The 24,567-nt window shown below is 54.1% G+C and overlaps 7 protein-coding genes across 7 annotated transcripts; 3 read left to right on the forward strand and 4 right to left on the reverse strand.

The window, feature by feature from the left end:
* Positions 1-507: 507 nt before the first annotated feature.
* On the reverse strand, positions 508-2,463 carry C8A04DRAFT_28880 (ankyrin repeat-containing domain protein; the record flags this gene model as incomplete). Its single annotated transcript, XM_062780811.1, has 4 exons — positions 508-1,520; positions 1,565-1,656; positions 1,733-2,339; positions 2,451-2,463. 4 exons carry the CDS (start codon positions 2,461-2,463, stop codon positions 508-510), a joined length of 1,725 nt encoding a protein of 574 aa, XP_062636825.1.
* Positions 2,464-4,459: 1,996 nt separating this feature from the next.
* On the forward strand, positions 4,460-6,312 carry C8A04DRAFT_37457 (chaperonin Cpn60/TCP-1 family; the record flags this gene model as incomplete). The annotated part of the gene is made up of 4 exons (XM_062783883.1): positions 4,460-4,505; positions 4,568-4,734; positions 4,795-5,116; positions 5,174-6,312. The coding sequence occupies 4 exons, from the start codon at positions 4,460-4,462 to the stop codon at positions 6,310-6,312; spliced, it is 1,674 nt and encodes a 557-aa protein (XP_062636826.1).
* Positions 6,313-6,964: 652 nt separating this feature from the next.
* C8A04DRAFT_37458 (uncharacterized protein) lies at positions 6,965-9,202 on the reverse strand (the record flags this gene model as incomplete). The annotated part of the gene is made up of 1 exon (XM_062783884.1): positions 6,965-9,202. The coding sequence occupies one exon, from the start codon at positions 9,200-9,202 to the stop codon at positions 6,965-6,967; it is 2,238 nt and encodes a 745-aa protein (XP_062636827.1).
* A 774-nt stretch (positions 9,203-9,976) lies between these two features.
* On the reverse strand, positions 9,977-14,172 carry C8A04DRAFT_12308 (uncharacterized protein; the record flags this gene model as incomplete). The annotated part of the gene is made up of 6 exons (XM_062777297.1): positions 9,977-10,274; positions 10,370-11,225; positions 11,281-11,375; positions 11,893-12,880; positions 12,940-13,813; positions 13,924-14,172. 6 exons carry the CDS (start codon positions 14,170-14,172, stop codon positions 9,977-9,979), a joined length of 3,360 nt encoding a protein of 1,119 aa, XP_062636828.1.
* Positions 14,173-16,437: 2,265 nt separating this feature from the next.
* Positions 16,438-17,099, forward strand: C8A04DRAFT_37461 (uncharacterized protein; the record flags this gene model as incomplete). The annotated part of the gene is made up of 3 exons (XM_062783885.1): positions 16,438-16,461; positions 16,540-16,634; positions 16,706-17,099. The coding sequence occupies 3 exons, from the start codon at positions 16,438-16,440 to the stop codon at positions 17,097-17,099; spliced, it is 513 nt and encodes a 170-aa protein (XP_062636829.1).
* A 539-nt stretch (positions 17,100-17,638) lies between these two features.
* On the reverse strand, positions 17,639-19,099 carry C8A04DRAFT_12312 (uncharacterized protein; the record flags this gene model as incomplete). The annotated part of the gene is made up of 4 exons (XM_062777301.1): positions 17,639-17,914; positions 18,089-18,131; positions 18,213-18,560; positions 18,681-19,099. 4 exons carry the CDS (start codon positions 19,097-19,099, stop codon positions 17,639-17,641), a joined length of 1,086 nt encoding a protein of 361 aa, XP_062636830.1.
* A 3,135-nt stretch (positions 19,100-22,234) lies between these two features.
* Positions 22,235-24,409, forward strand: C8A04DRAFT_28887 (major facilitator superfamily domain-containing protein; the record flags this gene model as incomplete). Its single annotated transcript, XM_062780812.1, has 5 exons — positions 22,235-22,363; positions 22,423-22,833; positions 22,898-23,239; positions 23,297-23,843; positions 23,895-24,409. The coding sequence occupies 5 exons, from the start codon at positions 22,235-22,237 to the stop codon at positions 24,407-24,409; spliced, it is 1,944 nt and encodes a 647-aa protein (XP_062636831.1).
* Between the last annotated feature and the right edge of the window lie 158 nt (positions 24,410-24,567).

The raw sequence follows: 24,567 nt of genomic DNA on the forward strand, positions 1-24,567 counted from the left end.
GTTCGGGTGTAATCTAGGAAGGCGTATATGACTTTCTCTAATCTGTCATTCCGGTGGCCTGGATGAGCTGCCACTCTGGCCAAGCTATTTCTTGACACCGTCAAGCGTCCCGCTCCGTCCCGAAATTGGGCCAACAGCCACCTGAGCTGCTCCACGCGTGTCTTCTGAGTCTCTCGAGACCGGTCGGGCCAGCTCTGCCGGAAGGTAGTGGTCACCAAGGCCAGAAATGTGTGAGGCTGAAGATCGTGAACAGGGCGGAACAGTACCAACCACTTGCAGTACTTAAACCAGTGATGACTCCAAGCCTGCGTGATCACAGCGCTCCAGTTGGCGTTGCTGGTTGCCGTAGCCGCACCGCGCTGTAAAAACAACTCTATGATGTGCACCCACTTCTTAGCGTTCTCGCGCCCCGGTACAGTCATGACGTCGGTCACCAAATCCTCCTGTAACACACTCAGAATCGACTGCCCCCCAATGTCACTTAATGGGGTCTTTTCAAGTAGCACTTTAACGGCAACTCTCACTCCCTGAATCCTCGCGTGCGGCGTGCCTAGCTGCGATGATCACTGGCAACCGCTTGGTACATTCATCCTGTTGGGCATCGCTAACGGGAAGAGGGTTGGCGCCAAATTTGAGGAGGAGTTGAATCATTTCTGTAAATCTCCAGCTTGCTGCAATCTGCAGCAGAGTGCGGTCGTGCCTTTCCGAGTTCATGGGGTTGAAATAGAAAGATGCTCCTTGTGATCTAGGTACGGTGGTCGGCTGTACTGCGTTGGGATCTGCGCCGAGGGCTAAGAACTTATTGGCTAACGAAAGACGCTGACCCAGGGAGTTTTGGATGTCTTGTTCCTTTTTGGCACGCGCGCAGTCGCTGTACTCGCTGTAGTCGGTGTAGCCTGGCTGACCAGGAGTCAGCGAGTACAACCGATCCTGGCGCTGACGGTTCGATAGCTTGCTGTAGATGGTGGGCCCCTCGTGCTCACACAGCACCGCGAGGGCACGTTGGTGAAATACACAAGTATCTATCCGTCCGTCCGCGAGCGCCCCAGCATAAAAGTCCACGAGCCACTCTGCATCGCCGAACTGATAGCTCTTGCAGAGAATCTCTAAAAGTTGGCCGAGTACTGCGTCAGGCGGTCGGACTACATCAAGTAAGAGTCTTCCAGCTGTCCTGATGTTTCCTCCCGCAGCAGCAAGGTGAACCGCCGAGTTGACGCCTGCGGACTCATTCAAGTACTCGTGGAAGCGGTGTGTCTCAAGGAAGAGTTGGCAGTTGGTGGCCGACCCTATCCATGCGGCATTGTGGAAAGCGGTCATAGAGGGAGTCCAGTCCGTCTCGGGTATGGGAGGTGTGTACCGAGTGGGGTCGGGAACTGGGTATACTCTGGCTCCAACGAGACCCGAGATGCCCCTAGCAACTAGGAGGCGGACGGTGTCATCGTGGCCTTCGCACATGGCAACGTGGAGGGCCGTCCAAGCAACTCGGTTATGGTGTGGCTCTACCTCGCAGTACAAATCATCTATACCGCTCATGTCAGGGGGTCACAGTCACATACGCCGTTACACTGAGCATTGATATTTGCTCCGTGATCGAGGAGCAGCTCGAGTGCGGCGTTATCACCCCTGAAAGCCGCCACATGGAGAGGGCCCCAGGACCTACACGACGATTAATTGACCATTTGTTAACTATTCATGCCTTTCTAGGAGTGAAAATAAGTCCAAAATCGCGTACCAGTAGCGGTGATCCCTGATGTCACCCCATATTTCATCAATGCCGTGCCACAGAGAGAGCGCGCTTGGGAATTGGTTAGTCATTTCCTCAACAACCAAATCCAGATTATCGTATGTTATTGCCGAGTCGAGTCTCTCTTTGCGTTGATAGGGCCAGATGAGGTTTCGCTCTGTACGGCAGCCGCAGTATTCCTGGCGGAACACTTCGGCAACCATCTCTCTAGATATTAGACGGGGGTATAGATCGTGACGCCGGCCCTGGGTAGAGAGAACATCGCGCAGCCTACTTCGCAGAATACCCGACAAGAACAAGAAGTTGGGATCGTTGCCGTTCTGTAACATGTGGCGGAGCAGCTCGTGGTTCCCAGCCTCGACCGCCCAGAGAAGAACTTCCTTGGACCTCTTCGGGTCGTTGTGCAGGCCTGCCCACAACAATGCATTGGCGACAACGGAGAGGCGGCGATTGGTGAGTGTGAGCGCCCAGAGCTGTTCTTCCCCCATTCCAGCCATCACCTGCAGGAGGAGCTCCGTGGGGAGGCGCATCATGCCAGTTGTCTCGCCCAGCCGTAGGGGAATCCGGGAGGACTCGGCGCTCGGCGGTACGCCTTCTGTGCGGCAAAGTGTTAATTAGCACTTCTGGCTATGAGTCGGAGTATGTCGGGGGGTCAGTTAACACCGTCAGAGTTACAGGAAAGGGGGGAGACGAGATATCCACACACCTGTGTTCACCATTTGTCTTAATCGAAGGTATTGGTACTCCCAAATGATTATCCGTGTGTTTTACCGACGTAAACAACAGGCATGAAGAAGTGTGCACGTATCTAGCCAAAAATACAGTCAGCTGTTCCTCAACCCCTCTGTTGTGCTATTATTTGGGTTCTTTGTGATGGGATGTGGCCCACGTGAGAATTGAATGACTAGGAGCCTTTTCTTCCCTGTTAGCTAGGCTTGATCTCATTGAAGGGGAATGCCTTATTGTGATGACATATGGGAAATAATCCGGTCTGATCATGGCGACCACGAGCGCTGCGGGACTGCCGGACGGGTCATGGAATATGCACTCACAGGAATGACCACACCGTTGGCGTTTGAATAGTTGTTGAATTTGGTAATGGAGAAGTGAAGCCCAGGGGCAAGGTTGGGAAATGTGATTTAAGCCGCGTCGAAAGTTTGGGCGGCTACGGAAGCGCCCAACAAAGAATTTCGGTCACGCGCCAATTTTACTTGTTTTATTGTTAAACGTGCGAACAATTGAACGGGACGTTGGAACAAAGTGAAAAGAACAGTACCTGATACAACACCCAAATCCACAATGGTAGACGAAAGAATACGGATGGTAGAAAAGAGACATCCAACTAAACCGCTGATCGTTGACCATATGGCAGTTGTGGAAGGCTGGCAACAAAATCACGAGAAAAAGTTGAAAGCATAAGGTCGAATGTTTGTAGATATCCTTGAAGTATGGAAAAAGAATCAGGGATTTAAGTTTAGAGACGAGATCGGAAATGGGGAAAAATACCACGGAGAGGGAGTTATTTCTGTTTATTTTTGTTAGAAACGTAGCAGCAAAAGCTTCGAAGAGAACATACCTATAGACGTGATCCACATATGGACGAGCTTATGGAAACGGCGGATTCAAGACTCGTATAACGCTGGATTGGTACGTGAAAAAAAAAATGATCCAAGACCGAGTGAGTTGATGACTCGCAAATGACTTGGTAACACGGTCTAAAAGCTGAGCGCAACGAACCGTCCGATCCTGATGCTGATCAAAGATATGATGAGATAGATGGCCGAGAACCAGATTTCGCGACCTCCTACCAAAAAGTAAAATAAAAAGAAAGTCCCTGTGAACTAAGCATAACTGATCCTATTGGTAGAAGATTAAGTGCTCTGTGCTTTCGGTGGCAGATTCTAATGAGAAAGCAGAAAGAAGCCCGTCTGAATCTTGATACACCAGGTGTCATGCCTCGGGCCCATGAGCCGGAGTTTATATAGAAATTGGTCCAGCTGGTCCAATGTCCCAGAGATAAGAAGGCCATCCTCGGACTGAGTCAACCACCTAAGTCAACTTTTTTTCGAGCAATAATAATCGCGACGACAAGGTACCCCAGAGAGGTGGCCTTTAGGTGCGCTAGTCCCACAGTACACAACGTAGCTGATAGTCCGTGCCAAATGGTGATTTTTTGAACTAGTAGACCGGTGCCATCGTAATAATGTTTAGAGGCTCTTGAGGGTGTCTTGGGCCAGGGGCTTTGGTATCCCTTTTGCAAGCGAGAAGATCAAGCGCTCGATCCTGAGGAAGTTTGGGGTTATGATGCTTTGTGGCGCATGAAATGATTCGATGAGTTTGTTGAACGTTAGTAGCGTGTTGAATCCATCCAAACCTTGGAGAAGCATCAATATAGGAGGTAATTCGATGATTGAAGTTCCTCTCATTGGAGCCGTTTACGTACAAAGCTAGGGTTAGGGTTACCATCTGGAGACGTGACCTCGCGGAGCTGCACGTGATCTTCCCCTTTCCCCCGCCATCTCGCGCTTGTGGACTGCAGGCTGCGAGCTCCAACCGACAGGCTTCGATATTTTTTTTGGAAGCAGCGGGGCCTAAAGAGATCGAGCTCACCGCAAAGGTCGCCATCCCACCACACGTCCTTCTTTCCTACTGCAATCGCGCCTGGAGCTCTGTCTCGACTAGAAGAACTCCTCCGAATCGATAATCCACGCCAAAATGTCGTTCGGCGGCCAGACACCGACGATTATCGTCCTGAAAGAGGGTCCGGAACCCCTCCTTTTTGTTCCCTGGTAAACAAGCCCCCTGCTGACCCGCCGCTCTCAGGAACCGACACCTCGCAGGGCAAGGGCCAAATTGTTTCCAACATAAACGCTTGCCTGGCCGTGCAGGCCACGATCAAATCGACACTAGGTCCCTACGGCGGTGATTTGTTGATGGTGGATGCCAACGGGAAACAGACGATCACCAACGATGGAGCCACCGTCATGAAGGTGTGCCCATGAAACCACCCTTGTCTCACGAATACCTCGGAGGATGCTAACCGCGGAAAGCTCCTGGATATCGTCCACCCTGCAGCCCGAATCCTCGTCGATATCGCGCGATCCCAAGATGCCGAAGTGGGCGATGGGACAACTTCCGTTGTCGTTCTTGCCGGCGAGATCCTGAAAGAGATTAAGGAGCACGTGGAGGGCGGTGTCAGCTCACAGATCATTATCAAGGGCCTGAGGAGAGCATCGACGATGGCTGTGAACAAGATTAAGGAGATCCAAGTTAGTACAAATGAGGCGGATAGGAGGGATACGCTCAACAAGTTGGCGGGTACTGCCATGACGAGCAAGTTAATCAAGCGCAACACGGAGTTTTTTACAAAGAGTAAGTTACGTTCCGCGGTGTTGGGGTAGGCCCAAGTTTATGGCTAATTGTTGTTAGTGGTTGTCGACGCCGTTCTTTCCCTCGACCAGGACGACCTCAACGAGAAATTAATAGGAATCAAGAAGATTCCCGGCGGCTCCCTCACGGACTCTCTCTTTGTCAACGGTGTTGCTTTCAAGAAGACGTTTTCCTACGCTGGGTTTGAACAACAACCGAAGTCGTTTAAAAAGCCCAAGATTGTCTGCCTCAACGTCGAACTTGAGCTCAAGGCCGAGAAGGATAATGCGGAGGTTCGTGTCGAGCAAGTCTCCGAATACCAGGCTATCGTCGACGCCGAATGGCAAATTATCTACAAGAAGCTGGAGGCGGCATACAAAACGGGCGCGAAGGTTGTATTGTCTAAGCTACCAATCGGTGACTTGGCGACGCAGTTCTTCGCAGACCGCGACGTGTTCTGCGCAGGCCGTGTCTCCGCCGATGATATGGAGCGCGTGGTGCAGGCGACTGGCGCTACCATCCAGAGCACCTGCTCTGACATTCGCCCGGAACACTTAGGCACCTGTGGTAGCTTTGAGGAGCGGCAGATTGGTGGCGAACGTTTCAACTTCTTCGAAGACTGCCCTGAGGCCAAGACATGCACTTTGGTTTTGCGCGGTGGTGCGGAGCAGTTCATCGCCGAGGTGGAGCGGTCACTCCATGACGCCATTATGATCGTCAAGCGGGCGATCCGCAACAAGACCATCGTCGGCGGCGGTGGTGCCACCGAGATGGAAGTGTCGGCGTACCTACACCGGTTTGCCGACCAGGATGTGCGCAACAAGCAGCAAGCCATCATCAAGAGCTTTGCCAAGGCGCTCGAGGTCATCCCGCGACAGCTGTGCGACAACGCCGGCTTTGACGCCACCGACATCCTCAACCGCCTACGTGTCGAGCACCGCCGGGGCAACACCTGGGCCGGTGTTGACTTCCAGAGTGAAGGTGTCACCGACATGATGGAGCGGTTCGTGTGGGAGCCTGCGCTTGTCAAAGTCAACGCTATTCAGGCGGCGACTGAGGCGGCGTGCCTGATTCTGGGTGTGGATGAGACGATCCAAAACGAGGAGAGCCAGGCACCACAGGCACCCGGCAAACCGTTGCCGCCGGGAGCGGCCCAGCGTGCGTTGCGTGGGCGTGGGCGTGGTATGCCGAGGCGGTAGATGTGATAAACTCGATATGAGAAATGAAAAATACCTGTTGGTGATACAAACGATGGCTCTATAATAAACGTGATAAACGGCCTGTCAATGTTTGGCGCACCCCCGGTTTCGATCTGAAGGCCTGACCCTCCGCGGTCCCCACCGAGTTCATGGAACTTGAAGCCCGTGATACACTTAAGCTTTATGTCCGAGCAACTCTGTCTCACGCCTGGACCATATGTCACTGTAAAGCATGACAAAAGAAGGGCAAATAATTCTACCCTTGTTCCCGATACGGGCCACTTACAGCAATGCCCTGCGTCCTGGGTCCTCGATATGCCTGCATGTATCGATGTGAATCGACAATAGGTGTGACTCTCGAAAAAAAAGAAGTCATTTTGTCTTATTTATTTCCCAGTCGCCAAACAAATCAGTAAAGTTCGCGGGTAAACGGTATTTACGTAAATTAATTAAGTTCTGATTTGTTGCTTCCAACCCCAAGCTTCCTCTTGTCCGTCATCTTCTTTACTTGAAGGTCTCAATACTCATCGCCACCTGTGCCTCCTTTCCACCATCATCGGCTTCTCCCACTGTCAACTAAACCTGTCAACACACCACCCTTTGCTACTCTCTTAGCCCAGACCTCTCGCCACTGGTATGGTTGTGTTCCAACTCATACTCTTCCCGGGCGGCGTCCATCCACCCCACCGGTTCCAGACCTATCATCACTCTCCCCTACGTGCAGCGAATCCGGATCTGAGCCTGAGGGTGGAGATGGGCTTGACGACGTTGGCTGATGATGGTTGTCCAATGAGGAGTCCATATCGGCATCGTCGGCGCCGTGTGAGCCGATTAACATCTCGAGATCGAGGTCCTCTTGGGCTATTGCCTCGGTTTGGGTGTGGTGTATTTGGTGGTGGTCATGTGGATTCCCATCTTGAGTGCTTCTTTGACCTGTGGGGTGCACGTTGTCTATTTGGTGTGGTGTGGCTGGCATGTGGATATCTGGATGATGTGGGTGCTGGTTATGGTCATGGGTGTGCTGATGATCCTCCCGCAATTGGTTTCCATGATGTTGCTCTTGTTGTCCCTGGTGCTGCAAAGTATCTGTACCAACAGGACCGATCAAATCGGACCCTGTTCTCGCTCCTACGGATAGAGCGTGATCCACGGCGGCCGGATCATCGTCCTCGTCATCTGTGACTGCGGCGTTAAGTAGGGCTTGGAAAGTCTCCACATCGGCGTCGGGGTCTGGGTCGTGATGGTGGTGATCGTGATTATGGTGGGATGGCGGGGAAGGATGAGAAAATGGGTATGGGTCGTGGGCGTGTGGATGATGATGATGGTGATGATGGTGTGTCTGATGGTGGTGTAAGCCAGCGGTGGCCGTGGACTGGGCGATGATTTGCGGGTCGATGGGCTGAAAGTCCGGGACTGGTATTGGATGAGGGCCCGCGTCGAGACCTGAAATCGTGACTGGATGGCCTGATGGTGGTGGGTGATGGTGAGGGTGGAGCGACTGTAGCATCGGATTGTGGGCATCTCTGGTCATAGCATCATGGCCGGCCAGAGGAGCGCGGGTTGGCGATGTCAGAGAGTGGTGGTGTTGGGGGTCTGAAAGTATGGAGATAGCGCTGGGGTCCGCGAAATGGTGGTGAGAGGAGACAGAAAACGCCGAGAGCGGTGACGGATCTGAGATAGACGGCCTCTCGCCTCCCGTCGTAAACTCTAAGGCAGGGCCGGGGGCTGACGGACTCGGGGACGCGCGCTTGGAAGCAGAGCCAGAGGCGGGACTTGGGTTCGCCCGTTTTAGGCCGTTCATGACACCGGAGCCGAGAGAGGGCTGCATGCCTGGAGCAGAGGTTTTGTTCGCGTCTTTGCATTCAGGACAGTTCCTGATCACGTCCGAGACCGTCTCCTTGATACGGCTCCAGTGGTACCGCTCGGCAATGGTTGCTGTGGTCTTGTTGATGCCGCCATGCGCTTGGTTGTGCACCATCCTGGCGATTTCGTACTGGCGCTGGGGGTCTGAGATGACTTCTTTGTCCTTGAGCATCAAGACATCGCCGTCCAGGAGCTTGTAGTGAGTTGCGGCACTACGCAGCCTACTTTTCTCGGCTCGATCAGCGCCGGTGGGATATCGGCCGTACTTGAGGTAGAACTTGATCTTGTCGAAACGCTCTTCACTCACAAGCTCCTCACCGCCGACACCCCCCGCCGCATCGCCTAGATCGCGTCCGTATATGATAGCGTCCACGAGGCGGTCCGGATGGCTTTTGAGGTTACCGGCCCCCTTGACACGCCCGATGCGCTTGAAGCCTAAACCGTCCCAGAGTTTGCACGAGGCAACATTGGTCTCGTACACGAGGTTGAAAATAGCGTACTTGTATCCCAGCTTTGGGGCCCAATCCAGGTACGATTCACCCAGCAGCCGGCCCACGCCGCGGTTACGGGAGGCGTCTGTGACAATGAAACCGGCGTTGGATATGTGGCTGCTGCGGCCGGGGTAATTGGGTCTAATGTAAAAGGTACCGAGGCACTCCTTGGACCAGTCCATGCCCTCAACGACCTCAGCGGCACTCTCGAGGTGGCCGAGCAACATGATACCACCAAAGTTCTGAAACCAGTACGCGGCAAATTTGGCGGGGGTCATGGGTTCTAGTATGGGGTAGGTGTCACCACCCTCAATCTCCTTGTTGAACTGGTCGCTGAGATAGCGCAGAAGAGACTCGGGTACATCATCCCGCGAAGCAACCGGGACGATCGTCGCAACCGTCAGGCGGTCACGCAGCGTCACCTGGCGGGGCTGGATGGCGGGCGGTACGGCCGGGTTGGCGGGGTCCGGAAACGGAGCATCCCCCGAGACCCGGTAGATGGTTGGGGTGTCCGGATCGTTGATGATAGCGGGCATCCTGTCCTCTACGTAAATGAGTTTTGCTAGATCGAGCTCAGCCCGCCACTGCGCTTGACGTTAGCTGCGAGACAGGTGCAGAGACCTCCGCGGTCCCTGTGATAGCACATTCATATTAGCTCCTGGTTTATCATGATTTTTAGCCTTGACGACGTAGTTATTCTCGTCGCCGGCCCCAGGCGTCCACGAGAAAGTCGGATGGGGGCCTAAGAAGGAGTGCAGCACATGATTCCCACATTACAGCGGGTAGAGGTACCCGAAACGAGGACCGGCACTCTTCACACAACCGCAACGCGCACTGGATGCACAGAACCGAAAAGGCTTGGTTCCGCGCATACACCCACTTTCGCCGACAACCCGGCCGGGCCGCTCCGCTTGAAGCTACCCAGAAGGTTCGGATAGTCTAACAAGAAGTGCCTGTTTCGGTGGCCCGTACCTGAATCTTCCCCCTTGTTCGTGGCCCAACCAAGCAAGGCACACCAATCAGTGGTGCGAAACAGGCTAACAGGGTGACGTGACGGAAACGTGCGTTTTCGTTGCTGTGCTGAAATGTTCGTGGTGATGATTTGTGCCCGGGAGGGGAAATTCGCCAGGAAATTTGCTGGACTGGCCATGGCATGGATCGGCGCCTGAGGTCCGGAACAGAGACAGGCGCAGTCGCTGAGTCAGCCAACAGGGAATGCCTTTAAACATGGGCGATTTTCGGCAGGTCTTGGCATCAACATACAACTCATGGTATTTACTATGGTACAAGATTGTGACTGCGGCAATGGCTTATAGCTTCTCAGGAGGTTGTCCCGGCATGCCCGTGATCTCCCGCAAAAGCTCCTCGTCGGTCATGAAGTCTTCCCTTTGGAGCGGTTTCTCCTCTAATATGCCCGCCTCCTCGGCAGCCGCCTTTGCCTTGCTCGCCGCCCTTGCCTTCTCATGGGCATCGCTATCGATATATTTCTGCACGTCAGAAGGCGTTTGCCAGGTTAGAAGCCCGTCACGGGCCTTTGCTAGTCTCCGTGCTTGTCCACGCTGCCCTGCCCGGCCGAGAACCCCAGCGAGGAGAGTGATGGACCGCAAACTACTCATCGGTAGGTTAGCTACAAAGGTACGCGCAGGTCAAAGTGGGGAGGTTGAATGTAGTGAAAGAAGGATATATGGCGGCGCCCGACTCACCTATCGTCGTTAGCTGGGATTTGGTACGTCACCCAAGTTGGGTCAGCATCGGTGTCAATGACCCCAATCGTCGGAATGTTCGCCACACCACACTCATGCAACAACACCTCATTCTCCAGCGGGTTGAGGCAAACCACCAAATCCGGCGCGATCGGCCGGCGGTCGCGGACATGGTCCCCGAATCCTTCTATCTCTTGGTCTTGCGCGCCCACAATCTTCAGCGGCGCGCCGGCCAAAATCACATCCCGATTTGTAATCGCACCCGGTGTCCACCGTTGGAACAAGTGACATGCACCCGCTAGCTCTGCTGCTCGAACGACGATCGGCATGTGGCCATCGCGCGTGCCAGCAATCAGGACCAACCCCCCGTGGTAGGAAACCTCCTCAACCACACGGGCGGCTCGCCGTAGGTGTGCCTGTATCGTTTCTAGGCTGATGATATGGATTCCCGCGCGTTCGCCGTAGATATAGCGCTGGTTGCCCGGGTTCCACTGCGATACGTGGTGGCCCATGTGGCATTGGGCGGCCATCAGCATCTCGAGTGTCGCGTCCGACGGGGGGTCGAGAAGGTACTGGTCCGGATGGTAGCGGGACTCGACACGGGAGCCGATGTTATGGGTGACCGCTCGCTGTCGCTCATACTCGTGGTAGTTGGCTTCGATTTCGGCGAGCCGTTCCAGCCGGGAGGTTTCCTTGGCGGTAGTAAATGCATGGTTATTGCTGGTTCCTTGAAGGGAATCATCGACGGTCGGCGCTGCTGTATCTGTCGTTGTTGGCGCTGCGAATGCCCTTGCTATGGACTGGGATAACGGTCGAACACATGGTCGGGAGATCGGTGCTGCCAGCGCCCGGCGGCCTGAATTGTGTCAATCGCCGGAAATATGCATTCCAAATTGGAGATGTCCACGTACCATACCGTGCGCCAAAATTCCTGAGAATCATGGCGGGAATACTAATGTTAGAATCATGTGGTCCAGACGATGGTGAGGATTGGCGGGCCGAGCAACTTTTCTCAATTTGGTGTTGAAGTGGCCCGTGCGATATTAGGTTGGGATATGCCCCACCTTTCTACTGTTCTCCCCCACCATCCATCCTTGTGGGCTTGGTATTTATCGCGTGGTTGACGGTTGCAATGGGGACGGTGACAATGCATTTCTTTTTTTTAATGTAGTTGTAAAAGTCTGGAGGGATATGTTGGAGTCGCCATCAATTGTTTGACAGAACCATTCAGATAAATGCAGAAACACGGCGCAGGCTATGAGATGGGTTATGGAATCAAGAACTCGGGCAGGACAACCCCTCCATACAAAAAGAAAATATCTACGACTCAGGAAGGTGGCTTTTAGCCTTGCCTCCCTCGAAACAGGGTTGGGAAGGTCTATTTAAGAAGAAAAATAAGAGGCGTCGTAATTCCTCAAGCCCAACGCAAACTAACATCCCTTTTGTTCCAGCTTTCCAGTTGCCTGCCCTCAGATATCCCTGCCCGTCGTGCACCCGGTGACTAACAACCTCATCGGTTCGACGACAATCTCGAAAGCGTAAACACGCCCACAATAACCACCGCTAGTACCGCAATCGCGCCTGGAAGCAACAACTCATTCGGCACACCCGCGACCAGCTCCTGCTGCGCCTGCTGGTGGTGGTGATGGTGATGCCCAGTTCGCGAACGCCCATGCCTATGACGGCGCCCGTGCAACGAAGCATCGTCATCCGAGTCCTCACTTTCCTCTGAGTTGCTCTCGTCCTCATCATCGTGCGCATGCCGGCGCCTCTCACGGACAACGGAGGATACCGGCGGGGTGGGAAGGGCAGCAGGCTCTGGGGCAGGGGCGACGGGGGGTTCTTTAGGATCGTGCACAAAGAGGTCCACCTTGTCGCGGTGGCTCCGGCGGGCGAGGATGATGGCTTCGAGAAGATCCTCATCGGTCGTGATAGACACGGTGTCGCCATCGTTGTCGAGGTAGCTGAGAGCATATCCTCCTGACACTTCGCCATCCTCAAGGACGGGAGCACCACCGACGGCGTCAACCTCAGAGCCAAGCTTGGAGGTAACGTGGGCGACAAACTCAGCCATGCCATGGGCGGCGGTCACTTGGAGTCGGTGCACGCGGCCGCTCGGGGCTTTGAACTTGAAGGGGAATGGGGTCTCAGCGGGAGAAAGTTCGGGGGTAGTGATTCCGATAGCGCTATGGTGGGGGGATTCGACACCGACATGGCTGGCGGAGTCACCAGGCGCAACACTATCTGTCAAGTGGCGCTCGCTACGCATGGTGTCGGGAGACATCAGCGATCGGGTAGGATGTGTGTGATGGTGCGAGCCGTCTCCAGAAACCATGGATTCGGTTTCGTGGTCAAGAGAGAGCCAGAACTTATTCCACGCGGGGCCTTCACTGTCGCCCGTGCCCATAGTGTTAATCTGCTCTAGCGTGGCATATGTGAGCTTGAGGACGTCGACCATACCGACGATCTCGCCGCCGTCGTTCATGACCGGGAGGTTGAGGTAGTGGCCATCTGTAAACCGTTAATCATCCTGCATAATCACAGGGTCGGAGATGAGGATGTCGCCTTACCATGCATCTTGCGCAGGGCCGCCTGGATGCTCATATCCATGGGGGCAAAGTCGGGGTGTGGTGTCATTACACGGACAACACTACACGTCGCTGGGTCGAGGCCCGGGGCAATCACACGGAGGACGACGTCCTTGCTAGTGAAAATACCCGTAATAGAGCCCTGGTCCGTTACCAAGACCGCAGTGGTGTGGTTCTCCTTCATCATTTGTGCCGCTTCCTTGACCGAAGTCCGCACGCTCACGGTTGTGGGCGGCATTCCGTTGAGCACCGACTCCAACGTAGGGCCGGACATCTTGGACCGCAAGGCCTCTACGTATTGGATGATTTGCTGGGGTTGGCTGGTTCCGAGCTCAGACTGGACACCCTCGAGGGCGTCGTAAAGCTTCCTCGAGGAAGAGTAGGCACGCTCGAGCTTCTCCATGGCGTCGTAGAAACACTTCGTAATATCCAACACACCGGAAATGTCTTGGTTCTCGTCCATAACAGGGAGATGGCGGAAACCCTTGCGGACCATCAGGTCCAGCGCATCGGTAGCACTTGTATCTGTCCGGGCACACAGCGGGTTCTTGGTCATAATGTCCGCGATTGTAACGTGGGTCGGCTTCAGTCCTGCGCCCACAACACGGAACGCAAGATCCTTGGCGGTGAAGATACCGGCAATGCGGTCATCGTCATCAGTAACCAGCACGCAGTCCTCACGCTTGGCTGCCATCAACTGGGCAGCCTCGGCAACGGTGGTCTGCGGCTTGATCTGGAGGGCCTGGCTCGGTTTGAGGGCGAGAACGGTGCCCGGCGGGGCCTTACGAGACTGGCGGGCGCGGTTCGTCAGGTGCTTCTTCTTGGAGAGATCATTCTCCATCTTCCGGCGAATAGCCTAAGCGATCATAGTCAGTGAGTGATATTTTTCACCATCCAAAGAGTAAACTCCAGGCCCCAAGAGGACGCCATTTCGGCCTCTTCCTCTGATCATGGTCGGGCACGCACCTCATCTCTCTTGGACTGCTTCTGGCGACTTGTGCTGAGAGCCGAGGCGCCCACCTCGCTGCTGGGTGTAGGTGTATTCTCGAGCACGGGCCGGGGGATGGCGGACGACTGCCCCGGGTGCGCCGAGTGGCCTGAGTGCCCCGCGCTCGCCGAATGCCTATCGGGGGTGCTGCCGGGGCTGTTGGCAAAGGGGATTGAGCCGCGCCCCTGGCTACGACCGCCGCGGAGAGTGCCTGGGTTTCCTGACATATTCGCTGGCGGTGTTGGACAGCTCTTGACGGCGTGTGCAGGTGGATGGGTGCGGAGATAAAAGTTGCGTTTCTGTCTGCGCACTGATCGACCCCTCGCTCCGAGTTTTGCGTTCTGTCGGTCAGTCGTCGAAGCTGCAAGCCGCGGCCAATGAAACGGTGGATCGGACGGCCAAGGGAGAGCAGGGCGGGCGGACAAAGGAAAAACACGGGATGGGCTTGGTCAAATCGGGCAAGGCTGGCAGGAGACGCTCGGACCACTGGCGCCCAAATTGCTGCCATTTCGGAGCAAGCCGCTTCCCAGCGGTGCCAGCACATCAACTGCACCACACTGCCGAGTGTACATAGTATGAGTGTATGGGGGGGTTGGCAGAAGACGGACCAAAGGCCCTCAATATGGACATTTCAAGTCGTCGGATGAGGGAACACAGCTAAAAACGAGGAAAGGTAGAAGCCCCCAAGCTAACACTAAGTGTTAAATACTCCCCATGTCCCCCTGGCAAGCATGTATTTTCACGTTCTACGTTAACCCTAACCCGTTTTCCCAAGAAAAGTTACATAATGGCCTTCCCTCTGTTTACATTGCCTTCATCCATCCCACGCCTCACACCCGACAATACGCAGGAGAGCCTTAAGGTCAAGATCCATGTGGGAGGCCCAAAGTGGACTCCCCCACCTGCCCATTGCAGACACCCCGCATGCCTTTTCGTTCCCCTGCCAAGCTCAACATTCTCAGCAGCCGAGAAGCATCGAGTGAAGGCGGTCAAGCGGGTTTCAGCGTTTACCCAGGTAGTTAACGAATTGACCCGACCGTATCAATGGCCTAGGTTTTCCTCCACATGTCCATTAATGTGCTCGCAGTGGCCGAAAAAGGCGGCAGCCCAAATCCCTGAATAACTAACTTTCTTACAAAAGGGAAAAAGGACTAAAAAGAATATACCAAAAAAATGAATAAAAGACGGAACAAAGTAGATCAATCAAAATCTATTACGATGTCATCGAATGTTAATGGTTAGACTTAAGCTATCTGTTTTAGTCTGCCGCTCTTAGCTTCGGCCTCAGCGAGGGAGGTTCTTTCTATGCATCCAGGCCGACTTCCTCGCCATAAATAGCAAAACCATTGGCGGTTGCTTCCCGGGCGATGTCCCCGGCTAATGGGACGCTAATTGGTCCAATATTTGAGCTTCGGAGGCTCAAATTAATAAAGTTATGCTGTGGATCGATATGATCGAGAGTTTCTCAACCGTTACAAATCACGCATGACGTAGGGGCGCCGTTCCCGAGAACCAAGTCGCAGATACAGGCAGTGGCGTGCTAATCCCGATTGCAACTACCTCATTTTCCCAGGTGCCCCCTTGAAATCGGTCTGTTCTGTCTCTATAGGTGTAACGACCGTCAGAAGCATTCGTACACCGACGGGCTCGAGGCGAAAACGTCCAGAGCGCGCGAACGGCCTTGCTTTTGCGGCAATTGCGTCGTGTGTCATGTTGCCGGCCACTCAGGTTCCTGTCAGCATGAAACAGGAAACAACGTTGGTGACATCCTGCTCCAATCATCCGCGGAACGTTGCAATTACAGGATCGCTCTGCTCGGGATTCCGGTGCCGTCTGATTCCACAGTCAGGCAATCGGCGGTCCTCGTTGGCTGGCGATTTAGCAAATGTCCCTTGAGACGATGGCCCGTTCGATACCCCTGACCGGCTGGGAAGTGGGCCTTTCAACGACGTCACCCGCCTGGATCTCCGATTCTGGTTTTTTTATGGGTAGACACCTCGCTGTTCGGTGTCGGCCCGTTCGATAACAACTTCTTGCGCGTTTCCAGAAAAAATCTTTTAAGAACAAAACCCAGGATCGGTCACACCGAAGGGGTTTTTCCCTAATTGCGATTCATAAGAAAACCAACCACATCCCCATCAGTTACAGCGGCCCTCTCGACTTCCCCACAGCGTTAACACACCTCCACGAGACGGCAGCACACGACAGCGCAGCGGCGCAGATTGTGGGCGTTGATCCCTCCCGCCCCCACGATCGACCCTGCCGTTGTATCGGCGATTGGCGCCGCAGTGTGATTCGGGTCACATCGTTGGCCAACACAAGTTTGACTTAAGACGCCTACCATAAGCAAACTTGACGAAGTCCATGGAACGCGAGTTGGAGGGACCATTACTTTTACCAAAAGAAACCCGATTAGAGCCTTCAAACGCCCCAATTAAGACAGCGACCGACCTCAATTTTGCAAGCCAAGCACCGTTCAAATACCCGACGCAATGGCCGTCTTTCCGAAACCACGGGTAGGCGTGCCCGTTACGCCAATTGGGTCATTTACAAGCACCCTCAAGCGGACAGTCGGACTCCTTGCCAAGCGCCAGGACAAGGACTGCCACCCACAACCTGACGTTGACCTCTGTGCAAGACCTTGGATCTCGTCGCAGCAAATCACTTGGATTATCGTTGGCGTTGTGCTGTATGTTTTAGAATCGCCCTTTTGTTACTGATTAAACCCATGGATAACCTCACTAATACAACTTTTTATAGTGGTCTCGTCCTCGTCGTCACAGGAAGCCTCCTCCTGTACTTCCACCTCCGGCGCAAGCGGCGGGAGAAGAGCGAGGATATGGAAGACCGCTTCCAAATGGCCGACTACGGACTGGATGAAGTTCCGGCAGTGGGAGCGGGGCGGAAAGAAGGGACCACCTCAAGCAGCAACGGTTCGCCGGTCGGGTTTGGCCGACGTTCTCGTGAGCCCCTCCAAACGGGCTCCGAACCCAAATATCCACCACCAGGGCATCTCCACGACAGCCACCTTGCGCCTTTTGATGAGCTTTCCTCTCAGTCCGGCGACAAAGGCTCGTATCCGCCAAGTCACAACCCTACCCGGTCTCAGCGGGAAAGCAGTCAGCCGAGGAAAGCGACAGTGGAGGATGAATGAACGAGACAATGGTTTTACAAGGAATACATGAGCATTGAGAGCCTTATGATGCGCTAAATGAACAATAATGATTGGGCATGGGTTTACGAGGACGGAACATGTGTGGTTTTTGGGTGTGCGCGACAGGACTGCATTTTTTTACTGGAGTTGGTTGCCATTTGTACATGAATTGGCTGGAGCCGACTGGACTCGCCAGGTTTTATGTGTGCGTTATTTTTCCATGGGTAGGGCCGAGAACCCATTGGGCTGTATAGACAACAAGGTCATTGCAGGCACTCTACATGTCGTTTACACTCCCGTCGAAGCGTGGGGATGGATCACTTGGAACCACAGCGGGACCCGGCCAAGACAGTTGCTAATGCCGAGACAAGGTAAGATCCAGTCGCTGGACCAGCCTAATGGACGGACGTGGTAGCCACATGCTACGCAGACTGGTTCCTTGTATCTGCTGGCTGACATTGCGAGTAAATAACATAGGTTACAGATTGCCCACCCCTAGTTACCCAAGCCCAACTACTCTCCCAGCTCCGATCATGCCTTCACTGCGACCCCTCGTCGTCAAAGCATAAGGAATCCAAACTCAACCTCCTCCCCAACCCCATCCGCAGCCCCATCCCGCCGTCGGCCCTCATCTCCCATGTCCGCCTCACAGCCCCCCAATACACCTCCCCGTTCACCCTCGCGTGCGCACAATGTTCTGTCCGCTTAAACCGCACCATCAGACTCCCCAGTCCGCCCCCTCCTGCCGTATTTCCCTGTTTCGAACTCTCCACGCCGTGTTCATGCACGTCCCTCCACCATACAACGTCGTCTTCCTCGCCGAAGAGGTAAGTCCGAACCAACCCACCGTTGTCTGTCCCATCCATGTTCCACTGTTCCCCCGAAAAATCCCACAACTCCCCGTCATTCAGCGCCTTCCTGGTCTCCGAGACAATATCGTTCTCGCCGTACTGACCCCGTACATGCAAGCCGATCCAAACGACGCCGACGACGCCATGTGCAAGGCCACGTGCGAGGAGATTAGCCTTGCCACTACGTACGTCTTTCTCTTGCACTTCGTTTGTCCCGCCCGATGTTCCGTCGCCGACTCCAGAACGTGTTCTTTTCCCGGACGAGCCGCCGGGCGAATATCCCGGCATAGCCCGTGCAAAGGCTGTAGTCATCCTGGCGAAGGAGGGTGTACCAGGGGTGGAATCGAGGAGCAAGGCGCGTACGGGTATCTTTGGGACGCCACTGCCATCACCGTTCTCGCCTTTGCTTTGTGCAGCGGCTGTAGCAGCGGCCCGATATGCGCGGGCTAGGAGGACTGCCTTATGGGCGCCGCCTTCGGAGAAGGCGTGTAAGAGAACGGAGGGGGGTTGTCTGTGTCCTTGTCTTGGGTTCCTCTGTCGTTCTGTGGCAGTGGTGAAGGAAGGGATAGCCGCTGTTGCCGTGGTAGATACGGACCGAGAAGAATATGGTCTGGACAGGACCGAGGACGCAGACGACATGGCTGACGCCGACGTCGACCATGTCGGCGCGTAGGTGGGATAGAAGTATTGTAGGGGGTCTTCCGCCTCTTCGGCCGCGTCGTAGCCTGACCGCCATGACAAGAGATAATCAACAGCCGGCTTTAGTGAAGCGAGCTTGTGGGCGGTGGAGTGAAGAAAGAAATCGGCGACCATGGTGGTGATGAGCAAGATAGGGACGCCAGGGTACAGCGCGTTGTACTCATTGGTGTACTTGGCGACGTGTTTAGCACTAGCGCCAGTCCAGGAGGTAAGGATGATGACATCTGGTGAAGTGACCTCGCTGGAGTGAGTGCTACTACTGTTGGTTCTGGCATGGTATGTTGATGTCGGGCTAGGCGGGTGTTGGTGAAGAGGGACGCTCGGGAATGTAGGGGTTTGGTTTGTGTGATAGATGTTGGTGCCAGAGTTGAGGTGGGGTTCTTGGAGGTAGACAGATGGCCCCAGGCGGATGAAGCCGGGAATTGAGAAGCTCGAGGTTGGTTTGCCCATGGCTGTAAGTGCAGTGATGAGTCGGCGTGAAGGTCGCAGGCGTAGTTAGTCGGCAAATAGCCTGGGATGACATGCCTCCAAATATACAAGCGGGTGTCTCGCGAGGGGGTTGGCCCAGCCCAATTTGTTTGCACCCACCCGTGATCGTTCCCGTGGGGCGACCTTAGAGGCGCTTATCACATCACAGACCCCAAGCCAGGGAACGCCGATGTGGAATACGGCGGTCTTTAACGCCGCATGTCCAATGATTAAGCGACATACGGATACCGTTGTTTTTACCGCTGTGCATTCCGTTTGCGGAGGTAATGTCACCGGTATCGACACAATTCCGGTCTTCATCACATGGTCTACCGTATCTCAGCCACGTTCTTTATTTACTTGTCAGTTACGTTATCCGGTTCCTTGTTGAATCGCTCCTTTGATCAAACTTGATGGGATTGTAAAGTAATAGAGCCTCTCACAGGCCATCTTTACGCTGTGGTCATACAGAAGGAGCCAAATGTAAGATACAACGGTCCTGGGGGTGGCTTGAAAGTTTCACGATGCTGGGATCGTAAAGCTTGGCATCAGCTGCAATTTCCGAACAATCGCCGTTTAACCCCGCCGTACTCAACGGCCCAGCGACGGAGTAAGTCCCGTCGCAATCAGCCCAGTCTGTCACCAACATGAACACCCTCGGTGGCAACGCGGCATCAAGGACCCCATCGCACGCGTTTCCCCTCTTTCATCACCTTTTTCCCGGTCTGGGCATCCGCTCTTCCTTCTTTCCTGCACGGGACATTCAAAGATGGTGTTTCGAGGGTGGTTACAGCGCAAGGTGACCTTGATTCCTTTCAGCTAATTCAGCCCAATCTTCGCACCAACCACGATGCGCAGAGGTCGGACGGAGACTGTGGCTATGAGGCGTATCCATGGAACTCATCGAACAAATTGACGGTGCGGGATGGCGCAGCCCAATGCCGGGCGGCCGTATCCGCGGAGCTAAGAACTCAGTCTGGCATTCCCGCATTGGTGTGGGTGTGGTGTGGTGTGGTGGGGTGCGTTCTCTGCGGGAAGGGACACAAGAGAATTCGGCCGTTCGCCCCACGTGTTTTCTAGCTAGTTCCGCGTTTCGGCGGAAGTGAGATTCTCGAGTGGGGATTTCGCCCTAGTTATATTTCTCGTAGCCTAGATTTAGAGGCTCCATAATAACCCGATCTCACTCATCGAAAACGCTAAAATCGGAAATACCCGTCATCCAATGATTCCCTGGAATCACCGATTCCTTATCGAGACATCGTTTCCTTGCGGCTTCCGATCGATGCAGAGAAGCAGCATGGATTCCTGGATTCCTAGTTCGGCAGGTGGGGGCTGAGGGACCGAGCTTCACACCACATCCGCAGCTCAGCGGCGGCTAATCAGCGCGGGGGGTGACCCGTTTTGGGCAAGCCGACCCGTCGCTCCTTCAGATGTGCCGCTTACAGCGCTTACTCTGTATCGGAGCTCGTCAGAAGAAGGGCAATACGTCCAAATACGCAAATGGGCCCGACATCGCCCACAAATACGGATGCCATGCTTGTCTGACCTCGTTGGGCATTTGAGCGCCGCGGGTTTAAAAAAAACCCAGCTAAGGTGAGAAGTTGAAATTTGTAACTCCACAACACTATTGCTCGTGTTGTTTCTCAAGTCCTTGACCTAAAGCTAGAAGTAACGAGATGAATTTCAAATGTAGGGCTTTGCCATGCCGTCTTTTTAGATCAGGACAAAAAAGCTGCGCTCTTTAAGGCTCAATAACACTAATCTGACCTTCCTATGCGCAACTCGGGGATCGTTGTGCCGCAACACTTGACGTGTGCTCGGTACCTCCGAATTTTGCAGCTCCCTTCCATTGGCACAAATGGTTCATGAAACAGCGTAACTGGCAGTGCAATGACCCTTGTTTGTAACGTTGTGTTTACAACACCGAATACATGTTGTTTATTCAATACGCACTTGTGCAAACTGCCAAGACCCGCACGCACCAAAGTGGGTGTGCTAGGCGGAGCGAGCATCTTGAACACACCAAAACACCGGTGAAGCTCCCAGTGTTTCCGTCTTTCCGTGGTGTGGCAGACCACATCGTCACCCCGCTGGTGATACATGAGTGGCTATGCAGTGGAAGGACTGTGAAAAGTTGGACTAATGCAGACGCAACGAGTTGCACCAGGACCAATTATTAGACACGATAAGCGCGGTGGGTAACATCGTCTGCCAAAATGGATGGTCCGAAAGTCCAAGAGGTGGGGTCATTTTACGAGGTACCCAACGAACATTGAGGGTGTGTTCACTCGCTGCCTGATTTGTCAAACATCGCCCGCTCACACTGGTCGGAATCCACTAATAGGGCGGGACAAGGGTTCCGCGCCTCAATGCCCCACAAGAATTCCTTTGCCCGAGAAACTGCACGTATTGACCATGTTTACTGTTCGCAAGAGAACTTGCTGTCAGCTGAACGCAGCAATGGTGGACTTGGCGATAGTCCGATGGGGACCATGCCGCCATGGAGCGCGGCGCAGGAATGTGAAAGTCGCCCACCTCGGAGGTCAGGATCCGTCGTGATGCAGACCGGGGCCCAGTCCGCGGCCCGTCAGGCACATCGCTCGCCCCCATAGCTTGGCCAACAAGTGATTGGATACTGTTCGTCGTGCAACCGGTGATGTTCTAAGACTCTAAGCGAATAACTAGTGGGTACCGAGTACCGACACTACCGGGCAGATCGTTAAGTATGGATGGCCGTCACCCGTAGCATCTGATTTCCCTAAGATTCAAGAGGCACGAAAAGCCTGCCCTCCGACTTTTCTCCCTTATTCTCTTTACACATCTGAAACCTTCCATGAGGTTGGGACGTTGAAGACTACAGTGAAAAGCTTCCCGCATTTCATCTCGTAGTCGTTCCTTCCTCTGGTGAAGACTTAATTACTTGCTGCTTGCTTTCCCACTCCAGCAGTCAGCTCGGTCTCAAGTTTTCAACTCGGTGGCTCCTGCCCCGGCGAATCAAGCAAAATGGACCCTTCCCAAACAAACCCAATTACCCACAATCAGGCCATGTATTCTGCCATTATGGAAGGAAGCCACAGCTCAACCTCCATCGGCTCTGGGGAAAGCCACTCATCCAACATGGAAAAGGGACTGGTACAGGAACCAGAGTGGAAGCCTGGGAAGCAGGAGTACGCTGTCATGCTCACGCTTGCCGTCATCTCTCTCATGGTAGCACTTGATGCGACGATTCTTGTTTCTGTTCTTCCAGTATGTTCTCCCAAAGAAGAGAGGGTCAAGCAATAATCACTGACAAACTTCCACTCCAGACTCTGGCTGTTGATCTTCAAGGCACCGCGACTGACGCCTTCTGGGCCGGTACCTCGTACCTACTCACTTGTGCCGTGTGCCAACCCTTCATTGCTGCCCTGTCCGATATATTTGGTCGCAAGGAGATGCTCCTTGTTTCCATCGTCCTCTTCACCCTCGGCACGATTATTTGCGCCCCGGTCGCCAAGACCTTTGCCGTCCTCTTTGTTGGTCGGTCCATCCAGGGCATTGGAGGCGGCGGCATCATCACGATGGGCCAGGTCATCTTCGCGGATATTGTCCCGTTGCGGCAGCGGCCCAAGTACTTTTCGCTGGTCATGGCGGCTTGGGCATTGGGTAGTGTCCTAGGGCCGTTTGTGGGTGGGTTGTTTGTTGAGCATGCGACGTGGGGCTGGTGCTTTTACATCAATGTAAGTATGCCTCGGGGTACATGGTGTTGCACCATGCGGCGGACAATTAACCGGCGTTTCACAGCTGCCTTTCTGTGCCATCGGCCTCGTCCTCGTCCCCATCTACGTCAAACTTTCAACGGCCAAGTCCTCCCTAGTATCCAAGCTCGGCCGTGTCGATTGGATCGGGGGTTTCTTCTTCATCGGTGGTCTCACTAGCTTTCTGATCGGAATATCGTGGGCCGGTGTGCAGTATGCGTGGAACAGCGCCGCGACAATCGCCCCCATGGTGGTCGGCGTTGTTAGTATCGTCATCGCCATTTTCTGGGAAATATACGGCGCACAAGAGCCGTTCCTTCGACCTTCACTGTTTCACTCAGCCTCGGCTATTGCCACATATTCCTGCGCCTTGTTCCAAGGTTTTATTGTATGTATCCTACTGTTCCACGTTGACAAAACTAATCAACTAACACGTTGATGACAGCTTTTCTGTGCTCTTTATTACCTTCCCTTCTATTTCACGGCTATTAAGTTCGCGTCGCCCACGATAACTGGTCTGAATATTTTTCCGATTACGTTCTTCCTTCTCCCCGGAAGCATCGTTATCTCGTTGATCACCACTCGGATTGGTCGGTACCGATGGGCCATCTGGATGGGTTGGGCTATCACAGCCGTGTCTGGCGGCTTGTTGGTCCTCCTTGATGAAAGCACCCCAACTCGTATCTGGGCTGTCATATTTGCCGTTTTCGGTATTGGTAATGGCATGGTTCTCACCAGCGTCAATATCGGAGTTCAGGCCGTTAGCCGAGTTGAAGATGCCGCTCGGGCCGCTGCCATGTACGCCTTCATGAGAACGTTGGGAATGTCGCTTGGCGTGGCCGTTGGTGGTACCGTGTTCCAAAATGTCATGAGCAGCAAGCTTCATGAGCTGGGGCTGCCTGAGGAAATTTCCCACAACTCCGAGGCTTTCGTTCAGGTGATGGCGGCCCTATCGCCGACGGATCCAGTCAGAACTGGAGCTATTCTAGCTTGTGAGTCCGGCCCATAATATGTTTCGAGGAATTCCGTACTGACTTAGCTAGACATTGCTGGATTTCACGGAGTTTATTGGGCGCTTACTAGCGCCGCCATCGCCTCCTTTTTCATAAGCCTCATCATCAAGCGCCACAGCATGGATAAGTCGTTGGAGTCCAACTACACACTTCGCGGGTCTCAGAACCCTAGCCGCCCGGTGATAAAGGCTGGGCCATCGCCAACAGCCTCGCAGGACTGGAACAACCCTCCCGGCGCTGTTAGCTACAATGGGTATGCGCACCCGGAAGTTGAACAAGAAACTGTGTACCCAGAAGCATTCCCGGCTACCCACACCTACACAGTGCCAAGTACAATGCCCATGGCCCCTCAAGAGCAGAACCTTGTCGGGGGGACCCATCCAACGATCTCACGGATGGAGGAGCCAATTACTGCTTACTACATTCAACCGGGCGGTAGGATCGTCCCGGTGAACATTCTTCCAGAGAACCAGCAAGGGGGGGAGATATCGGGCATGTCCTTGGGAAATCACGGGTATGATGCGCGATATAGTAATAGTGTATGATTTTTAAAGATGGCTTGATGAAACGGAAGGCGTTGTTGGCGTTGTTGGCGTTTGGTTGGGAAAGATACCATTTGTTCTTTACGTGTTGGTTGTATTTATTTTGTAGGCAAAACGTATTGTAATTAATTGATTAATTACCCTAGGAGTGCGAGAATCAT

The sequence above is a fragment of the Dichotomopilus funicola genome (assembly GCF_033296635.1).
Source record: "Dichotomopilus funicola strain CBS 141.50 unplaced genomic scaffold C8A04scaffold_33, whole genome shotgun sequence".
NCBI lineage: Eukaryota > Fungi > Ascomycota > Sordariomycetes > Sordariales > Chaetomiaceae > Dichotomopilus > Dichotomopilus funicola.